Source organism: Salminus brasiliensis, chromosome 14, assembly GCF_030463535.1.
Source record: "Salminus brasiliensis chromosome 14, fSalBra1.hap2, whole genome shotgun sequence".
NCBI classification, from domain to species: Eukaryota; Metazoa; Chordata; class Actinopteri; order Characiformes; family Bryconidae; genus Salminus; species Salminus brasiliensis.
Window position 1 is genome coordinate 35,209,003 of NC_132891.1, and position 20,150 is coordinate 35,229,152.

At 45.4% G+C, this 20,150-nt stretch overlaps 1 protein-coding gene across 1 annotated transcript in view; it reads left to right on the plus strand.

Moving 5' to 3' along the window:
- Positions 1-20,150, plus strand: part of ddah1 (dimethylarginine dimethylaminohydrolase 1) — a 62,618-nt gene that overhangs the window by 32,726 nt on the left and 9,742 nt on the right. The window contains exons 2-4 of the mRNA XM_072696251.1: positions 8,174-8,273; positions 11,447-11,520; positions 13,124-13,243. Coding sequence (XP_072552352.1) covers positions 8,174-8,273; positions 11,447-11,520; positions 13,124-13,243 — 294 coding nt within the window. The remainder of the gene's footprint in view (positions 1-8,173; positions 8,274-11,446; positions 11,521-13,123; positions 13,244-20,150) is intronic.

The window sequence follows — 20,150 nt, forward strand, 5'->3', positions numbered from 1 at the left end:
CATCTGACAGTATTAAGCCCCATTCCTTCTAATTGCTGAAGCTTGACAAAGCTCCTGTCCCAGGATTGACCTTGGGGTGCCATGACCCAACTTGTAGACCTGAAAAGAGAGCCCCTTACGATCCTTCCCTAATGGTTCCTCAGAGGTGGAGGTCCGGGAGCACCTCTGCCCTAATGGAAGTAGAACTTTGTGGGGTTGGAGGACACCTAATAGGGGGTCTCTGTGGCATGGAGGAGAGAAGAATCCCAAACTATCTCTACCTTAGGGGAGGAATGAAGGTTTGAAGGCCACTGCTGGGTCCATAGGCAGGAATACAGGAAGAGACCATCCTCGGGCCCATGCACACCTCAGGTACTCGGACGAGGGTTTTCAGGGGATCCCGTTTCCTTTCTTTGCAAGTCTTGAATTCAGGCAAATATTTGGGACATGGGCTCTTTTACTGTGACTCATCTCATCTCAACATCTTCAGAAACGGGATCAGAGGAGCCACTTGGGCATCTTTGGTGGGATTACCTTTGAACGGGAATATGCTGGACTTGACTGGCACTGGAAGCTCTTGACATAGCTTGAAGAAAAGGGCTGCATAACGGTGGACCAGGTTCCAGTTGAAGGCACGACAATGTAGCCAGTGTATGACCTAGGTGTGCAGAGTGTTCGCATGATGCTAACTGGTGGGGTACAGTCTCCCGACTCTTCTTGTTGGCGGCATTAGCCTCGTAGTTCCAGTACAGAACGTCTTGGTGGACGTTTAGATTAGATTGATCATTGAGGTCATATGGAAGTTTCTATGTTGGTGTGAGTTCCTAAACCAGTGAGCTGGCCGAGCCGATTTCACCTTGAAGTCAATTGCTGAATATCGGATTCCTCCGAAGATCTGATAACGCTTATCTAGCCACGTTCCTCCACTCTCCAACGAAATTTAAATTCCTCTGGACAGATAACTTCAGAGTTTTTCCATTCTGACAGACTTACCTTCTGTCCGCTCCGGTTCTGAACCCTACACCAGACGTAGCGCGGTGCTTTATCTTCGTAATTTTTGCAGCAGCGTTGCCAAAAAGGTCCTTTGCTGATGTCCAACCAGCCGTCTGCAGCTTTGAGCCTTAAGTCTGTTTTCATTGTGTCTTCTCGTTGGCTTAACTGTGATGGAAATCCCTTTTGTTATCAGGCTGAAGATTAGGACTGGGTTACACCTGCACTGGATAAAGTGGTAGAAGTAAAGGATAACGTAGCAACACACAAACTAGAGGTCAAGGGTCTATGATCAGTAATAAATTGGCGATATTATCAGTGACGAGGATTGGCAGTGAACTTGGATCGGGACATCCCTGATCCTTGCAGTTGGGAGTAACAACAGCCCCAGATTCCCTCATCACACTTCGTGAAGCAAGTCTTTTGCACTCATTGGTTACCAAAGTACTGGTTTCCAAACTGTTGGAAGTATTGTGTTGGGGAATAGATTGGCGGACATTTCATCTGTGGTTGGTTTTGCGTGAACGGATAACGCCACTACCCGACGGAAGAATCCCAAACTATCTCTATGTTCTGGGGAGGAATGAAGGTTTGAAGGCCACTGCTGGGTCCATAGGCAGGAATACTGGAAGAGACCATTCTCGGGCCCATGCACACGTCAGGTACTCGGAAGAGGGTTTTTTGCAAGTCTTGAAATCAGGCAAATATTTGGGACATGGGCTCTTTTACTGTAACTCATGTCATCTTATCATCTTCAGAAACGGGATCAGAAGAGCCCGGCATCTTTGGTGGAATTAACGTTGGACAGGGATGCTGTTGTGGGCTAATTTCGAAAGCTTTCAATATGCTTGACTTGACTGGCAGGCCTTGATGCAGGTGGGTTCGGGGAAGCTCTTGACGTAGCTTGAAGAAAAGGGCTGTATCTCTCTGAAGATTCTGCAAATAACGGAGGACCTAAACAGTGACCTACCACACCATGTGGGAGGCTGGGGTTCAACTCCCGGTCTGGGAGTCCTTGGGCACTACATTGGCCCACCTCTGTAATACGGGAAACCTTGTTTGCTGCTCTGGATAAGAGCATCAGCTAAATGCATCGGATAGGCCGAAGCAGGGCAATCGCAGAAGGACGCTCACTCTGTTTGACCCTCTGGGAATCTGGCTATTGCAGTCCCTTTGTGTTGCTATTGTCTCGCAGTGGGACTGGGAGGACAGTTAGTTGGAAAATCACTAAACCGAACACTGCGGTGGCCTTTCTTAATCGTTGCCTAAAGAGCACTGAATTATAGCTTTATCCAAAGCCAGGAATGCCGGAGGGCCCGGTGGGTTTGCTCCCTATATCCCTCCCTCGTCTTTCTGTCCCTTTCCCTCTATCTCACCTCATCTCTCTCCCCTGGAGCCCTTTTAGAGCAGGCCTCAGATACACTTCATCAGTATCGTACACAGTTACACGAGATAATTTATCGTAACCTGCCTCTTTCTTTCTTTCTGTCTGTCTCACTGTCTTTGTGGCGGGAGGGTGAAATCTATTCTCTGTGCCCCTGCAATCCCTTGCAAAGTGGAATGGCAGGAATGTACCCGAGAGAGAGCGAAGTGAGGAAGGGGGCGGAGGGTTACTGGCAATTGTTGAAGGCTGTAAAGCAGGGCACAGCTCAGCAGGGAGTCCTGTCCAGCTTTGGCACCAGCGGCAGTGGCCTTCCCTGGGGACGCTGGGTAGAATGGAATCTGTGATCGGGTGGGAGGCGGTGGGGGAGGTAGGGGCTCTTCATGATCAGGTTGCTTAGCAGGATAATGGCAACGAGTGTTCCTGTACCCATATTGCCAGGTGCATTTCTCAGCCTGGCGGACCGTGTCCAGGGAACGAGAGACACTGAGATGGGACAGAAGTTGGAAGAGACTCCAGGGATTAAGTGGGCTCACAGTGTGGAATGCAATGAGAGGACTACACTGAGGCACAGTGGAGAAGGTGCAGAGCTAATGGAAGTTGCCCCCCTGGCCCCCTGGCTTTTTCTTCCAGTTTGGTGCTGCCAGTAAATCCACCTGTTTGTAGCTCCCCCTAGCACTAGCAACGCTCCCGACACAAGGAGGGCAAGGACTTAACACCGTTCTCCTCCGATGCATGCATGCACGCAAAGTCAGCCACCACCTCTCTTCAAACTGCTGCCGACAAGGCGGCCGACCCACTCTGAGGAAAGCTCCGGGTCCGCAGCTCCGCCGAACCAGCTAACAGATGTCTGTGCCGGCCAATGTTTGCTTTAAAAGTGATGAGGGTAGAGAGCGCCATCTACCCACCTGGAGAGAGCACTGCCAACTGTGCTCTCTCAGACTGGACAAAAGCAGGAGGTCAGTGTAGGTCAAAACGGACTGTATTCATCCGTTGTTGATGCCTGGTCTGTAAACTGGATTACACAGAAACAGCAGCCCAGGCAGTCTCCGGATATGAATAATAACAATATTTGAATGGAGGAAGATGTAGTAGCGCTGTCAGAGTGCAGAGACAGGGAGAGCACACAATCAGCGTATCCTATTAATACATTATTGGCAAATAGGAGTTGATTGATGTCAAAGCTAAAAAATCGTCAATATGATTTTTTATTGTCTTCATCCTTGGTAGTTTAGCCTGACCTTACCTTTGATCTGATTGATCAGCTTAGAAAAACACTGTGATGTTGTAGAGTCCCACTTTACGTCCCCCAGAAAAAGGGGTCTCCTAACTTTGCAGTGCTCTATAATGTTCATATGGTCCCCAAGGCCATTCCAACAGACTGCAGGACACTATAGGACATGTGATGGACTTGATTGTATTGTATCTATTGTATCATTGCAAACATGAAAAGCAGAGCCTTCAGAAGGTGATTGACAGTGACTGTGTTGTCAATAGGAGAGGAACTGAAGAAGGGGCTCATCCTGCTGAAGTGAGAGAAATGTGATACTTCTTCAAAGTCCTGCCAGGCTGTTAGCAGTGACCTCAGCTTGCCCTGGAGTGATGTTTGAACCTTGTCCTTTGACCTTTGCCAGGAGCTAGCCTTCAGGATACTCAGAGAACACCCTCGTTGGGATTTGAGAGGTCAAGGCTCAGAGGTTAAGCGGAGGGGTAGGAGGGTGATGGTCGTCAACAACCTACCACACACATACACACATTAGCCTTACTGTGGTTGCGTACACTGCTGATATGATTATACACCAGATTCTGTAACATTCAGACTGAAGCTCTAATATCATTAATATCCAGTATGAAGCTCTAATATCATTAATAACCAGTATGAAGCTCTAATATCATTAATAACCAGTATGAAGCTCTAATAACAATAATATCCAGTATAAAGCTCTAATATCATTAATATCCAGTATGAAGCTCTAATAACATTAATATCCAGTATGAAGCTCTAATATCATTAATAACCAGTATGAAGCTCTAATAACAATAATATCCAGTATGAAGCTCTAATAACATTAATATCCAGTATGAAGCTCTAATAACAATAATATCCAGTATGAAGCTCTAATAACATTAATATCCAGTATGAAGCTCTGATATCATTAATATCCAGTATGAAGCTCTAATAACATTAATATCCAGTATGAAGGTCTAATAACATTAATAACCAGTATGAAGCTCTAATATCATTAATATCCAGTATGAAGCTCTAATAACAATAATATCCAGTATGAAGCTCTAATAACATTAATATCCAGTATGAAGCTCTAATAACATTAATAACCAGTATGAAGCTCTAATATCATTAATATCCAGTATGAAGCTCTAATAACATTAATATCCAGTATGAAGCTCTGATATCATTAATATCCAGTATGAAGCTCTAATATCATTAATATCCAGTATGAAGCTCTAATATCATTAATATCCAGTATGAAGCTCTAATAACATTAATATCCAGTATGAAGCTCTGATATCATTAATATCCAGTATGAAGCTCTAATAACATTAATATCCAGTATGAAGTTCTAATAACATTAATATCCAGTATGAAGCTCTAATAACATTAATATCCAGTATGAAGCTCTAATAACATTAATATCCAGTATGAAGTTCTAATAACCGTGAACAAGACTTTAGAAAACACACTCACACACACACACACACACACACACACACACACACACACACACACACACACAGGCTGCTCCTAATGGTCGGCAGCAGCAGATAAAGAGGCTTTTGTGGCGCAGTGTATTGCTGCACGGTGCATCAGGCTTCATTTGTTCCAATTAGAGTGGTGTTCTGCTAGTCCCTGCGGAGGAGAGCGGCTGCTGCGCTAATTGTTTTTCTCTCTCAGGCGGAGAGGGAGGTCACTGTCAATCAAACGCTGCACAGCCCAGTGAAGCGCTTTCCTTCTGCCCTCACATCTCTCTTTATAAATGCCCCTGCAATTAGCGTCTTGCCTCTGTACTCCACTTTACACGGGGCCCCAGCACTTAGCTTCAGCACTGTCTGCTTATCTGTTAGCCTCTTCTGCTGCTTCACTGAGAGGAAGAATGGAGCCTTGTTAGGATTTAGAGGGACACTGTCTGGACATGGATCGGTCAGCCCTCACGTCCTCAAGTCACATTTTCATTGATGGCTTCTCTTGCTTGCAAAAGTGACTCTGAGTCAAGTCAGTTAGAGAAGAGTGTTGGTGGTCGGCTTCTTGTGGCTCTAGGATGCGAGTCTCGAGTCTCAGAGGTTTAGAGACTGAGTTGATTCTTCAGGCTTTGAGATTGAAGTTAGATTTGTGTTTCGAGTATCTGGAGTGCAGGTCTGAGTCTTGAATCTTTGGAGTGTGAATTCTAGTTGAGTCTTGAATCTCTGGAGTGTGAATCCTAGTTGAGTCTTGAATCTCTGGGGTGTGAATCCTAGTTGAGTCTTGAATCTCTGGGGTGTGAATCCTAGTTGAGTCTTGAATCTCTGGGGTGTGAATCTCAGTTGAGTCTTGAATCTCTGGGGTGTGAATCTCAGTTGAGTCTTGAATCTCTCGAATTCAGATTTGAGTCAAGTCTTGAAATTCGAGAGTCTTAAATCTCTGGAGTGTGAATCCTAGTTGAGTCTTAAATCTCTGGAGTGGGAATCCTAGTTGAGTCTTAAATCTCTGGAGTGTGAATCCTAGTTGAGTCTTAAATCTCTGGAGTGTGAATCCTAGTTGAGTCTTAAATCTCTGGGGTGTGAATCTCAGTTGAGTCTTGAATCTCTGGGGTGTGAATCTCAGTTGAGTCTTGAATCTCTGGGGTGTGAATCTCAGTTGAGTCTTGAATCTCTGGGGTGTGAATCCTAGTTGAGTCTTGAATCTCTGGAGTGTGAATTCTAGTTGAGTCTTGAATCTTTGGAGTATGAATCTCAGTTGAGTCTTGAATCTTTGGAGTGTGAATCCTAGTTGAGTCTTGAATCTCTGGGGTGTGAATCTCAGTTGAGTCTTGAATCTCTGGGGTGTGAATCCTAGTTGAGTCTTGAATCTCTGGGGTGTGAATCTCAGTTGAGTCTTGAATTAATACCCAGTATGAAGCTCTGATATCATTAATATCCAGTATGAATAGTTGAGTCTTGAATCTCTGGAGAGTGAATCCTAGTTGAGTCTTGAATCTTTGGGGTGTGAATCCTAGTTGAGTCTTGAATCTCTGGGGTGTGAATCTCAGTTGAGTCTTGAATCTCTAGAATTCAGATTTGAGTCAAGTCTTGAATCTCGAGTGTAAATCTCAGTTGAGTCTTGAATCTCTGGAGAGTGAATCCTAGTTGAATCACTAGCAAAGCCCCCAACACACAGACGGTGAGAAAGCAAGGCCACTTGTGCTCTTTCTGACTCTGTCTTCTGATGGCAAGCAGCATGACCCAGGATTTGAGGCAGTGATCCTCTGATCATCGTGCCTTAGTCCACTGGACCACTCGAAGCCCCTGACATGTAATCAGTCTGTAGTTTGTATAGCAAGATGCTAGATTGTGTATGCAAGAGCTTGTAACCCTCTCTCTCTCTCTCTCTCTCTCTCTTTTCCCCTTTCCCTCTGTTGGCAAATGGAGCCAGAATTAAAGTGTCACAGTAAAACTGGGGGGGGGTGGCGGAGGGTGTGTGTGGGGTGGGGGGGCTGTATCAGGCCTGGCTGCACACACTTTTATGGTGTGTGTTTGTGTGTGTATGGTGGGCACAATCACCATTACATGCATGATTGTGCTTTATTTGTGTTGGTGGACGGGGTGGTCTTGCATTATCTAAGAAAGGAAGCCGGGGGGCCTCGCAGTTGCCATGGCAGAGTACCTGTATGACCTCATGCTTGGCTTGTTGTGAGCAGAAGCAGAAGCATTCGATTAGCAGCGCGCTGACCTCACCGCCAGATATCGCCGTGGAAACACTGATCCGCTCCTGTAAAATCAGGGCCCCCGAGACCAGCCAAAAACAGGCCTATAAAATCACACACACACACACACACACATACACGACCCAACAGATGTGTGACCTATCAAGATCAGCTGATCGGCTGACCGGCCCCTGCGTCCAGAGTGGACAGGCTGGAGCATCTCTCTGCCCAGGCTCTTTTTTTTACGACTCATTTTTGTCTGGGTTGGTCACTTCCTTGTGCTTCGCTTTCCTCGTAAAAAAAAAAAGCCTTTTAACATGTTTCCTTTCGCAATGACATCACCCTGTGGCCCCGAGTGATGATGTCATCCAGATATCTTGGACGGGCTGGTAACATTCTGTCATGTGGAGCGACGCTGTCCAAAAACACAGACGTAATCTTTTTGTCTCGGGACCAGCGGCTGAAAGGCTGAGAGAGGAGCGTCTGCTCTGTCTCTCAGTAAAGCCACTTAAACTGAAGCCCTGTATCTACAGTAACATGGAAAAGGCAATTAGGTACATGTGTTCATGTCAGTGAGTGAAATCACAGCTTGGCCGGACCCCTGTCAGTAATGGGTAATGGGTAGACGAGGACTGAGCAGAGCTGGCCTGTGGGTTCAGTATAATGTAACTTCACCAGCTTCCACTATGCCATCATCAGTGGCAGCTATTGGAGTGACCTGCCTACCCGTCTATTTACCTTCTTACCTAGCCACTCACCCACTTACCAGCTTGCCTACCTGCCTACCTACCAACCAACCTACCAGCCCATCCATCTGGCTAACCCACAGACCTACCCACTGTTACCTACAGTACCTACTGGTTTACTTACCTACCCACCAACTTCTGCGTAGATTTTCATGTCTTGTGCTATGTGTCTCTTTCAGACTGAAGCCATGAAGAAAGCACTGACTGACCTAGACCTGAACATTGTGGAGATGACCGACGAATCGGCTACCCTGGATGGAGGAGATGTTCTGTTCACAGGTACCAGCAGAGTTTGGATTGCTGCCGTCTGCCAACCCAGCAAGCCAGCCACCCACCTATCCATCCACACACCTAACCACCGACCAACCAACCATCTGCCAAGCCACATGTCTACTAAGCCATCCACCAAGTCCATCACCCACTTACCCATGCACCCACCCATATGTCCATCCATTCGCCCATCCATCCACCCATCCATCCGTCCGTCCGTCCGTCCACCCACACACCCTCACATCCACCCACCCTCCATCCCACCCATCCATCCCACCCTTCCATCCGTCCATCTATCCATCCACCCACCCATCCATCCATCCATCCATTCACCCATCCACCCACCCATCCATCCATCCAACCACCCACCTATCCAACCATCCACCCATCCATCCATCCATCCATCCACCAACACACCCTCACATCCATCCACCCTCCAACACTCCCTTCCAACCCACCCATCCATCCATCTATCCATCCATTCTTCTATCCACCCACCATCCAACCCACCCATCCATCCATCTATCCATCCATCCATCCATTTATCCATCTATCCACCCACTCTCCTATCCACCCATCCATCCATCCATTCGCCCATCCACTCACCCATCCATCCATCCATCCATCCAACCACCCATCCACCCACCCATCTATCCATCCATCCAGCCACCCACCTATCCATCCATCCATCCATTTATCCATCTATCCACCCACTCACCTGTCCACCCATCCATCCATCCATTCGCCCATCCACCCATCCATCCATCCATCCATCCATCCACCCATCCATCCATCCATCCATCCAACCACCCATCCACCCACCCATCTATCCATTCATCCATCCATCCATCCATCCATCCATATAGCCACCTTCTCATCCATCACCCAATAGATGGAGGTTTATTGGTTTATAGGTTTATACTAGAACTTACTGCCTCTTACTGCTTTCAGCTGAATCCTAGATGCTGAGAAGAAGGAAAAAGCAGGACGGTTTCTTCTTGTCTCCACCTTCCCCCTCCTGCTCTCTCTCTCTCTCTCTCTCTCTCTCAGTGTTTATAATTTACATTTATCTCAGTTTGTTGCGTGTATTGAATATAGGTCACTGATTAGCTCTGGAAACATGGTGAAGAACACCTAATTGAGTTTGTAGACGTTTGGCTCACAGATTTCTGCAGCCTCTCTAGGTTCAGATGAGTTTCACATGGCGGCGGGAGAAACACTTCCTCTTGGCTTTAGCAGAGCTAATATCTCATTTGTAAAACATTTGGCAGCCGTGCTCCACCCGCTGTGTTGCGTCTTAAGGGCCGTTCCGAGGCTTTTATTCTAATCCGGGGCTAATCTTTACTCCAAACCCAGAAATGAAACCTTATTAAAACAGTTTAGCAGCGCAAATGCATGACATTTACCAGTACGCAAGTTGGCCATGCTAGCAAACACATAATGCACGAAGATTATTGATCACAGTGCCGCTTGATGTCATTGCTAGATGGAGATTAGTGCTTAAATATGAGAATGAAGGCCATCTGCCTGTTGCAGCAGTTGACCGTAGGAATCCGCATCGGCTGGCTTCAGGTCAGTGTGATGATGTATACAAGCAGGGTTACACAGGGTTGGTTGTCACGCGTTCCACTGTGGCTCAGAGATCCGTCAAACCCAGATCTAATGAAAGCTCAAGCTTGTGGCAACCAACCCCACATGGCGTGCATTCACATCCAACAGTTGGACGACACTTATCCAGCGTTTCTTCTGAAACCAAGGGAAAACTACAACATTGCAGTGAGGAGAATTTTGATTTGATTGCTTTCAGTCACAAGAGCTAACACTAAATCATCCTAAAAGTACTGGATGGAGCTCCACCACCATCATTCCAGAGAACACAGCTCAATTCTGGGGAGCTTTAAACCCCTCTAGCCCACACCTGGCATTGGGTATGATGACCATTGGGTCATATGAGGCTGCTCCAGAGCATCCTCACCCATTGGCACTGTTTTCCTATGGAGATCATGCAAGCAGGGTGTGGAGCTGAAGATCAGGTGGTGATCAGCAGAAGGCGTTCAGTGATGATGATGATGATTCCAAGGGTTGTCTGGACCCTTTTAGACATCTCTCATTAATATTTAACATTAATTACACCTCAGATTATATATATTGGAGCTGAAGCTGAGAAGGTATATGACCTCTGGCCCTCAAAGTGGGTCTTTTCCTGATGTACAAGATAATAGCACATTCACAAGGAACCCCTGTAATTCAAGACTCCTATAATTACAGTGTACACCAGCAGTAAAAAGGGATTGCATAGATCTACTTCTTATACACATAGTTTCCCACAAGTTCCTTCAGCTTCTGAGGGAATCCAACCCTCAGAACAGAGACGGGATGTTCCAGCAAGATAGCGCAAGTCAAACGAGGAGAAGAGAGGAAGTCTTTGTGATGATGAGTGGTGGCATCATCAGATTAAACCCCAGTGTGAAGTTGCAGCTCTGTGTTGGGAAGAGAAGTCTAACCACAATGGAGGGTTTCTGGTTTCTGTTGGTGGTGAGAAATGAGTGGGAAGAAGATCCTTTAGGTAATTAAAAAATAGCAACGTGAGCAGGTCATCAAGATCTTCCAAATTCTGAGGAACTCTCGAAATAGTCTCGTAGTTTCGTATGATTGCAGCCTGTGAGAAGATGTGCAGCCAGATTCTCTGAAGACCATGGGTTCCTCACCACGTTCTCCACAAGAAAAAAAGCTCACAGGCTAAAATGTCAGAGCTCACAGAATGTGCCACCACTGGACATGTCAATTGTAGCCTTGGATAGAGAGACATATTCTTACTGAGGCCTTAAGAATTGAATAACAGTAGGTCAAAGTCCTAGGTCGGCGTCTGTGGTTATCTTTAAGTCAGAAATCCAACTTTCTTCTTGTTTCCTTCCAGTTCTGCAGCGTCTATTGATGATCTATTGATGGCGAACGTTCAGGGCTGCCTACTATGAAGACATAGTAACGGTCATTTCTGATACACAAGCCTCACTTTAGGGCTAAGTGATGCACCTATCTGAGAAATCATGCCAAGGATCCACAAGGCAGGCAGTTGTCTGACTGAAGAAGTACTAATAATGTTAGTGCTGCTTCAGTGTCCCTTCATTCCTGAATAGACAAGCTGACTGTAATAGCATGGGAATGTGTGCTTCTCTCTGTAGGTAGAGAGTTCTTTGTGGGTTTATCCAAGAGGACCAATCGCAGAGGGGCAGAGATCCTGGCAGATGCGTTTAAGGTGGGTTGCTCAGCATCTTATTTAAGCAAATGTAAGCTTATGATCTTTGGTTTTCTGATGTTGATGGATGTTTAATATCAACAACAGTGGAGTTCCTGGAGACTATATGTGCAATATGAGGAACCACAGCTGGACAAACAAACAGCTCCCCCTCTTGTGTATGCTCCTCAGAATACTTTCTAATATTATCATTTTTCCCACCTTTAAGAGGCATCATCTCTTACATGAAGGTAATATTACTCTTCATATCGGGATATCTTGCTCTACAGATACTGTGGGAGACGAGTAGGCGTGTTCAGAGCAGAAGTAATGATGGTTATGACTGCCCCTTTAGATGCTTGCATACAATGGCCAATTTTATACACGATATGTCCAAATATTTGTGGACACTCCTTCTATTGAATGCATTTAGCTACTTTAATTTGTACTCATTGCTGACACACACGTGCAAATGCACAAAAACACACAGCATGTCTAGTCCCTGTGGAAAAGTACTGCCAATGGAATAGGACTCTCTGCGGGAGCAGATAAACATCATGAACCTATTGGCGCCATGCTGCCTAATAATGCCAGGTGTGGGTAGAGGGGTATAAAGCCCCCCAGCATTGAGCTGTGGAGCAGTGGAACTGTGTTCTCCTGGAGTGCTTCTCCAAAATCTAGTAGAAACTCTTCTTATTCCCTGGGCAGTAGAGACAGTTACTCCAACAAAAGCAGGATAAATCCTTGATTTTAGAAGAATCTATGAATGTATGTGGTGTCCCAATACTTTTGTCAGTAGGTTCTTCAGAGCTAAAGTTAGTTAAATGAGGGTTAATAAATACTAAAGCTGATTATGTACTATTACTGTCATTATTTTTTACTAATATAGGTATTGTGAGTTTGGATATTGGTCAAACCAACAAACCAACAGTAACAGTGGGTCCGGCAATGACCACTATTTTTTTTAAATAAACGTTTATATTACGATTCAGTTTCAGTTCGCCTCGATCCACGCCTCAGTGGGAGCATTTCTTCGCCATCTCCCAGATCATCTTCATTTTGGAGCGTCCGGTCTGCAGATAGAGAGATCTTTGATTTTTCTGAATGAAAGACAGAAGGCCAGGCCAACGGCAGGGCATTCTTCGCTAATATGCTAATAACACAGATGACATTCAGTAAATGAGCAGGAAATGGATGTTTGTGCTCAGAAGTGCTTTGAAATGGTTCGGTTTCCTTATCGCTGCGTGCTTTGTCCGCCATTAGCCCTAATGTTTACGGAAACTTCGTAGCTTATCTGAGGAAAATGCCTCCGAGCTGCTTACAGAAGTCTTTTAGCCCTGAAGACTGTTGGCGTGCTAAGAGGGCATTCGTGTGAAAGCGAGCTTCGTTTCTTGGATGTTTTTTCTACTTTCGCACCATTAAAAATGTTCTAGCTAGTTTGAGCATCTTTTGGGTGATGTAACAGAATTGGCGACCTCTAGTGACCTCTATGTGTTATAACCGGTTCTAACAGATGCAGACATTCCCAATAATATCTTCATATTCCATTACATCCTCTTAGCACCTCCTGCTATCCAATAGGATGATGAGTTTTATAGACTGTATGTGTGTCTTTCTGTTGCAGGACTACGCTGTGTCCACTGTGCCTGTACTGGACGGTCTGCACCTGAAGAGTTTCTGCAGTATGGCAGGACCAGGGCTTATTGCAATTGGCTCCAGTGATGCAGCTCAGAAAGCCTTAAAGGTAAAGCCTGGGGCAGAGAGCCCTGATGTCTACAGCTCACTCCACTCATTCCACTCATCAGTTAGCCTGACGAAAGAAAGGTTTTTGAGCCATTGTGTTTCCATACTAGAGGCTGTCTTCCAATAGGGCAAGCAGCCTCAAGCAGCGGGCGGCTGGTTGTCATGACGACTCGGTCGCTCTCCTGCAGAGCAGATCCTCCCTTAAAGGGCATAGACTCGGAGGTGCCTGCCTTTGTGATGCCGCGGCACTCAAGCCGATTTGTCAGTGCACTAACAGGGACGATTCTGGCCGTACGACAAAGGACTCCAGCGAACCTTCGGCACATTCCCACATACCGGAGCAAAGCCTTCAGAGCGTCCCGAGAAACAACCGACCAGCTTCTCCTGGCTGTGTCCAGAAGCTCTTGTCCCAAGTGCAGTTCCAGTGTGAGGGGGTGGGGTGGGGGGGGGGGAGGCAAAAAAAAAGGCACACAGCAGTATTACAGTGGCTTCAACAACTCCCGAGGTCCTCCCATGCTTCCGTAACGTAGCTGCTGTCAAATGTTGGTTGCATAAGCTTCACAGAATGCTGCTAAAATCACTTTCCTGTCTACAGGTCTAACTCGTGGCCTAGGTTACCCCCGAGCGACACTGCCATTCCCCAACAACTCATGCCCATTAGTCATGCCCAATTCACCTGCTTTCACCGACTTTACCTTTTGCTTGATGCCACCATGAAGCATGAAGCACGTTCTTCCTCAAGACTTGTGAAGCACCACCCATCGTTTTGAGCTGTAGCAACATGAGTGAGGCTCTACACGCTTGCAGGAGACACTACACACTAACTACAGGTTCTGTTACACCCATTTTTAAGGCCGCAAAATGTAAAGTCTAGCAGAAGGTTCTCCACGTAGTTGAGCTTAATGTCGTCATAGCTTCTGACCTTCAGCTCTGGAAAGAGTTCATCCGGTGTCTGTCGTCATGGAAACTGACAGGGCCGTACCACAATCCCACCTGCTTCCACCGACTTTACCTTTAGCTTGATGCCACCAGTATCTTGGAATGGGGAGGCTAGCATTATTGTCCCCAAGACTTATGACGCCATCATAACCACCCATGACCACCCATCGTTTTGAACTGTAGCGACATGAGTGAGGCTCTACATGCTTGCAGGAGACACTACACACTAACTACAGGTAAGGATCTCTCCCTAGATTTACATGCCCAAGCAAAGAACCATGTAGGAACCTTTCTTTTTTTTACGTCTGCGAGACACGTTGGGCTTAACGTCGCCGTAGCTTGTGCAGAACTGTAGCTTCTGACCCTCAGCTCTGGAAAGAGGTCATCCGATGTCCTTCTGCTGCAACAAGTAGCAAAGAAAAGCTCTGTAGCCTCCCGTTTTGCCAAGTTTCAAATTAGGACTCGGCATCGGAATGTTGCTTTTTTTTTGGGATTCGGAATGCGGCTGTTGCCCAAACAAACACTCCGAGCTCGGATTTTGGTGATGTCTGTCGTCATGGAAACTGACAGGGCCGTGCCACAGCTAAATCTTCGCGTTGACGCAAGGATGGAAGTTTTTTGTTCTGTTTTTTTATTCGGGGCTTTTCTTCGGGTTCTTTGGCTCGGCCCCAGATCTCCAGCGTTCCAGCCTCTCTGGATGAGCCGCTGCGACGACGGCGGCAGCAGCAGCGCAGAGCGGCAGGACTTCACATGCCCGCCGGGGTGCCGTGAGCTCTTCTGTTGTTTACACAGAGGTGATGGGCCTCACCTGCTCTGATTTTGCGACTCATTTGTTGAGTAGAGAAGAGCATGAGTGTGATTTAGCGCCGTCTCGCTCAATTAAAGCCCTCGCCGATATTCCTCACACTCCCTCCGGAAAGCTGGACGGTGTACTGTCCGAGACGGACCGTCTCAGACTAAACACACTGGCGAACAGTGAGTCAAACCCTTGCAGTCACTCTCGGCACATCTAGCCTTACGTGGCCGCCTGTTTTAGGTCAGATCTGAAGCTGCTGGGTTTGAGTAGATCATCATCCAGGTCATTCGGTGTCTTTAGCTTCACGCTTGAGGCTGATGTAGCAACTCAGTAAGAATCTGCGTGGTGCTAACTCACGTACAATCATTACGCACTGTCCTCAAACCATGTGGAGGTGTTCAGTAATCTCTGACGGGGTTAAATATGTGGTTTCTGGTGCTGTGTGAATCACTGGTCTCTATAAACATGGACTAGTGGTCACCATGACCACAATCCTGGTCTGGAGGCCCTCTGCCTTTACTGTAAAGCAGGGGAAACAAACAATGCAGAGCAGTGGACCTCCACAATACCAGGGTTGGAGGTAAAACCACCGAGGTGGGTTTGGTGTGAAACGCTAGAATTGAGCCAGAATTGTTCACAAGTCTGAAGCTCTAAAAGCTCCCTCATAGTTATTAAACCAAATGGTTCCACCATTTGGGGTCGGAAGATAAGATTTTGGCCTAAATTTGAAATCCCCTGTGAAGAAATCCGAGTTTCCCTCCAAACCTCAATTCTGGAAGACTGTTTCCATCTCAGACTAGCAAAGTATCCAGAATTGTTGGTCTATTGGTGGCATATTGGTGGAATTCCACTTCCAGTATCCCTAACAGGCTTGATGATGTGGTTTCTGGCATTGTATGACTCACTGTTCTCTATAAACATGGACTAGTGGTCACCAAGACCACAATCCTGGTCTGGAGGCCCTCTGCTTTTCCTTTAAAGCAGGGGAAACAAACAATGCAGAGCAGTGGACCTCCACAATACCAGGGCTGGAGGTAAAACCACCGAGGTTTGGTGTGAAATGCTCCATTCTTGAGGAACTCTGGAGAGCCAGAATTGTTCACACGTCTGAAGCTCTAAAAGCTCTCTCACAGTTATGAAACCAGATGGTTATGAAGACACTGCCTGATGCCTGAGAGACTGTTCCACCAAACAAATGGTTCCACCAGAGGTCGGAAGATAAGATTTTGGCCTAAATTTGAAATCCTAAATTTGAGTTTCCCACCAAACCTCCATTCTGGAAGACTGTTTCCATCTCAAACTAGCAAAGTGTCCAGAATTGTTGGTCTACTGGTGGCATATTGGTGGAATTCCCCTTTAAGTATCTCTAACAGGCTTGACAATGTGGTTTCTGTCACTGTATGACTCACTGTTCTCAATAAACATGGACTAAAGTACAGCCAAAAGCTAGCTTCAGGTTGCTACTACTGTTTTTAGGTATGTGATGTAATTCAGTCTATGTTTAAAGACCACAGTGTGTCATGCACTGACACTGTGTGTCAGAAACCACATAAGCAGTAAATATAGACATCATCAAACCGTAAGCTCTCATCTACCCTAGCTCAACATCGCCCTCTGTTGGCGGAGAGCGTCAGTACCCTTGCTTTTTTCTAATTGTTTTATACCTGCCTGCTGACATTGTCCTAAAATTAGAATTAAAAACATCATTAAACCTGATCGCTGCCTGCCAGCCCCCGTACACAAGCATGCGAAGCCGGCTGTTACGCATTAGCCGCTAAATATGTAACAGCCTGCTTCCCATGCTTGCAGGCATTAAAATAGCAGTGAGCTCATGTGGTCAGTTTGGTCAGAATGGGCTTTTATGAGGCACTAGATTGCGCTCTGTAATTCAGGCCTAATTCAGAGTTGGCGTGGGCCCTGCTTAGCTCACTGCCGCCGCGAGTTACAGGCAATTAGCGAGCGATTACAACAAGAGCATGGTGGTTTGGGACCGAACCAGAGAGACTGACGACACACTGTCTAATAGAAGATGCTAAGTAATGCACACACACACACACACACACACACACACACACACATACACACAGAGCCATCACACAGAAGGCTAGTCTTACGCTGGAAGATAGCCTCAGTTAGCAGCTAATTCTATAGGCAGTTTTATTCCTGTGAAAAGTCTCTGAGCTTTCTAGGAATTTTCCAGGAATTGTGCTGGTAAATGTCCATGTCTTACTGGGATTTCCATTTTTCTGGTGCACCTATTTCTATAGTTACAGTAACACCCGCTGCTATGGTTACACCACATTTCTTCCATGGTTATGTTACATCTATTTCCGTAGTTGCACCTGTCTCCATGGTTACGGTGCACCCATTTTTATGGTTACGCCATGCCTACCTCTATAGTTATGCTATACTCAGTTGGATAGTTCAGCTACACCCATTTCTACAGTTACAGTAACGTATTTCCGTAGTTACGCTACATCCATTTCCATGATTCCATAGTCATGCCATACACCCATTTCTATGGTCATGATACACCAAGTTCTATAGTTACAATGACCAATTTTCATAGTCTACCCATTTCTGTAGTTCCTGTAACACCAATTTTCATGGTTATGTCGTACCTCTTCCCATGTTTTTATTGCATCCATCCTTTTCAGTTGGTCACAATACACCCATCTACATAATTACTACATCTACATAATTACTACACTACGCTACATCCCCATTCCTATAATTACAATAACACCCGTCTCTATGGTTATGTCATACTTATTTCTGTAGTTACTGTAACATTCATTTCCATGGTTACGCTACACCATTTTCTATGTTTGTTATACTTAATTATATGGTTAAGCTACACCCAATTCTGCAGTAACGGTAACATATTTCCATGGTTATGCTATACCCATTTCAATGGTCATGACACACCCATCCCTATGGTTACAGTAACACCCGCTGCATCCTGTTTCTATAATTGCAGTAACACCAATCTCCATGGTTATGCCATACTTATTTCTATAGTTATATTACACTAATTTCAGTGATTGAGAGACACCCAGTTCTATAATTACAATAACGACAATTTCCATGGTTATGCCAGACCTATTTCTGTAGTTACTGTAACTTTCATTTCCATGGTTACGCTACACCAATTTCTACACCAAATGCTGTACTTATTTATATAGTTAAGCTACACCCAATTCTACAGTAACAGTAACGTATTTCCGTAGTTACACTATATTCATTTCCATAGTTACACTACATCCATTTCCATGGTTATGCCATACCCATTTCTATGGTTACTTTAACACCCATTTCCATATTTACACTAGTTCCATTTCCATAGTTACACTATATCCATTTCCGTAGTTACACTATATCCATTTCCAAGCTTATGCCATATCTATTTCTATATCCATTTCCATGGTTATTTTACACCCATTGCCATGGTTATGCCATATCGTTTTCCGTGATTGTTATACCCATTTCAAAGGTCACGATACACCCATCTATTTAGTTACAGTAACACCCGATTCCCATGGTTACACTGTACCCATTTTTAAGGTTATGCCATACTCCTTTCTAGTTGTATTTACTCATTTATATTATACTGCTCATTTCTACAGTTACAGTAACACATTTCCATGGTTACGCTACTGCCATTTCCATGGCAATACCATACATCTTTCCATAGTTATATTGCACCCATTGCAGTGGTCCTGAAGCATCCCATTTCCATAGTTACGCCATATCCCCGTTTCTATAATTATAGTAAGAGTACCATCTCCATGGTTATGCCATACCTATCCCCCATGGTCATGCTACACTGTTAAAGGTCAAAGATCCTGTGGAGGAGCCTCTTAAGGTGCTTTCAGAATTATTTTTTGGAAGGTTCCTTAAAGTGGGCGATATGGTAAAAATACTATATCACAATATTCATCATGATACAAGCTCTTCATCTAATTAACAGTTAATAATAAAACCTGTAGCTGATCAGTCTCCTCCATATGCTTAGAAAAGGTTATTTTTTATTACCATAACAGAATTTATCACAATATCATAAAATATCATATCATCAGAGGTTCTTCAGTTTAAAACTGTGGAGGAGTCTCTTAGGGTGCTTTGAGGAACCTTCAAGGTACAGCTTTCCCAGCTGTACCCTGAAGGTTCCTCAAAGCACTCCTCCAAAGGCTCCTCCACCGTTTCAAACTGAAGAACCTCCAAAAGTCCAAAAGGATCTTCTCCTTTTCACAGTGAATGTTGGAGGGTCTTGATGATCTTCAGGGTTTAAAACGCTAATATAGAGAAAGTCTCGGCCTTTCCCCACTTCTCCAAGCCCTGCTGTGAATTTTTCTTCGAGAGTTCTGGCCGTAACTTGTGTTTTTGGACAAAAGATCAGAGGCCACAGAGTGACGGCATCTTCCCGAATGGACCCGTCCAGAACGTTAGCTCATCACTCGCACTTAAACTCAGTGTCGCAACGGGAGCTTCTGACTGCTCCCCCTAAACCGTCCAGCTACTTCAGATACAGACAGACAGTGGCTTTTACTGAGAATCTTCACACGTGTGTGTGTGTGTGTGTGTGTGTGTGTGTGTGTGTGTGTGTGTGTGTGTGATTCTGCAGCCAGGAATGACTCCATGTTTAGTATTTAATAGCATTGAAAGCAGAGATTCCAGCAGATCTGCTCATAACAATCAAATAAAACTGACCAATGAGGATTTGGCATCAGTCATGAGGTCATCAGGCTCAAATACTTTCACAGTGACTCTCTCTCTCTCTCTCTCTCTTGCTCATATATATATAAATATAATGCAGTGTTCATAGACTGGAGCTCATCAGAAACCCATGGTCAGGTTGAGGTGCCTTATGAGACATAGGCTCATTGTGTGTGTGTGTGTGTGTGTGTGTGTGTGTGTGTGTGTGTATATATGTGTGTGTGTGTGTGTGTGTGTGTGTGTGTGTGTGTGTGTGTGGTTTGATACATGTGACCTTTCGCCAATCAGCACTCAGTAGCATTTGCTACTGCAGGTTTTGCAGGCTCCCTTAAAAGTGGCTGGGGTATCGCCCCCTATAGTTCCTGGAGTGTATTGCAATCTGTCACTAAGTTAACTGTAAATGTGACTGTTCAAAATAGCTATATCGCCCCCTACAGTGCAGTGGAACACTCCAGAG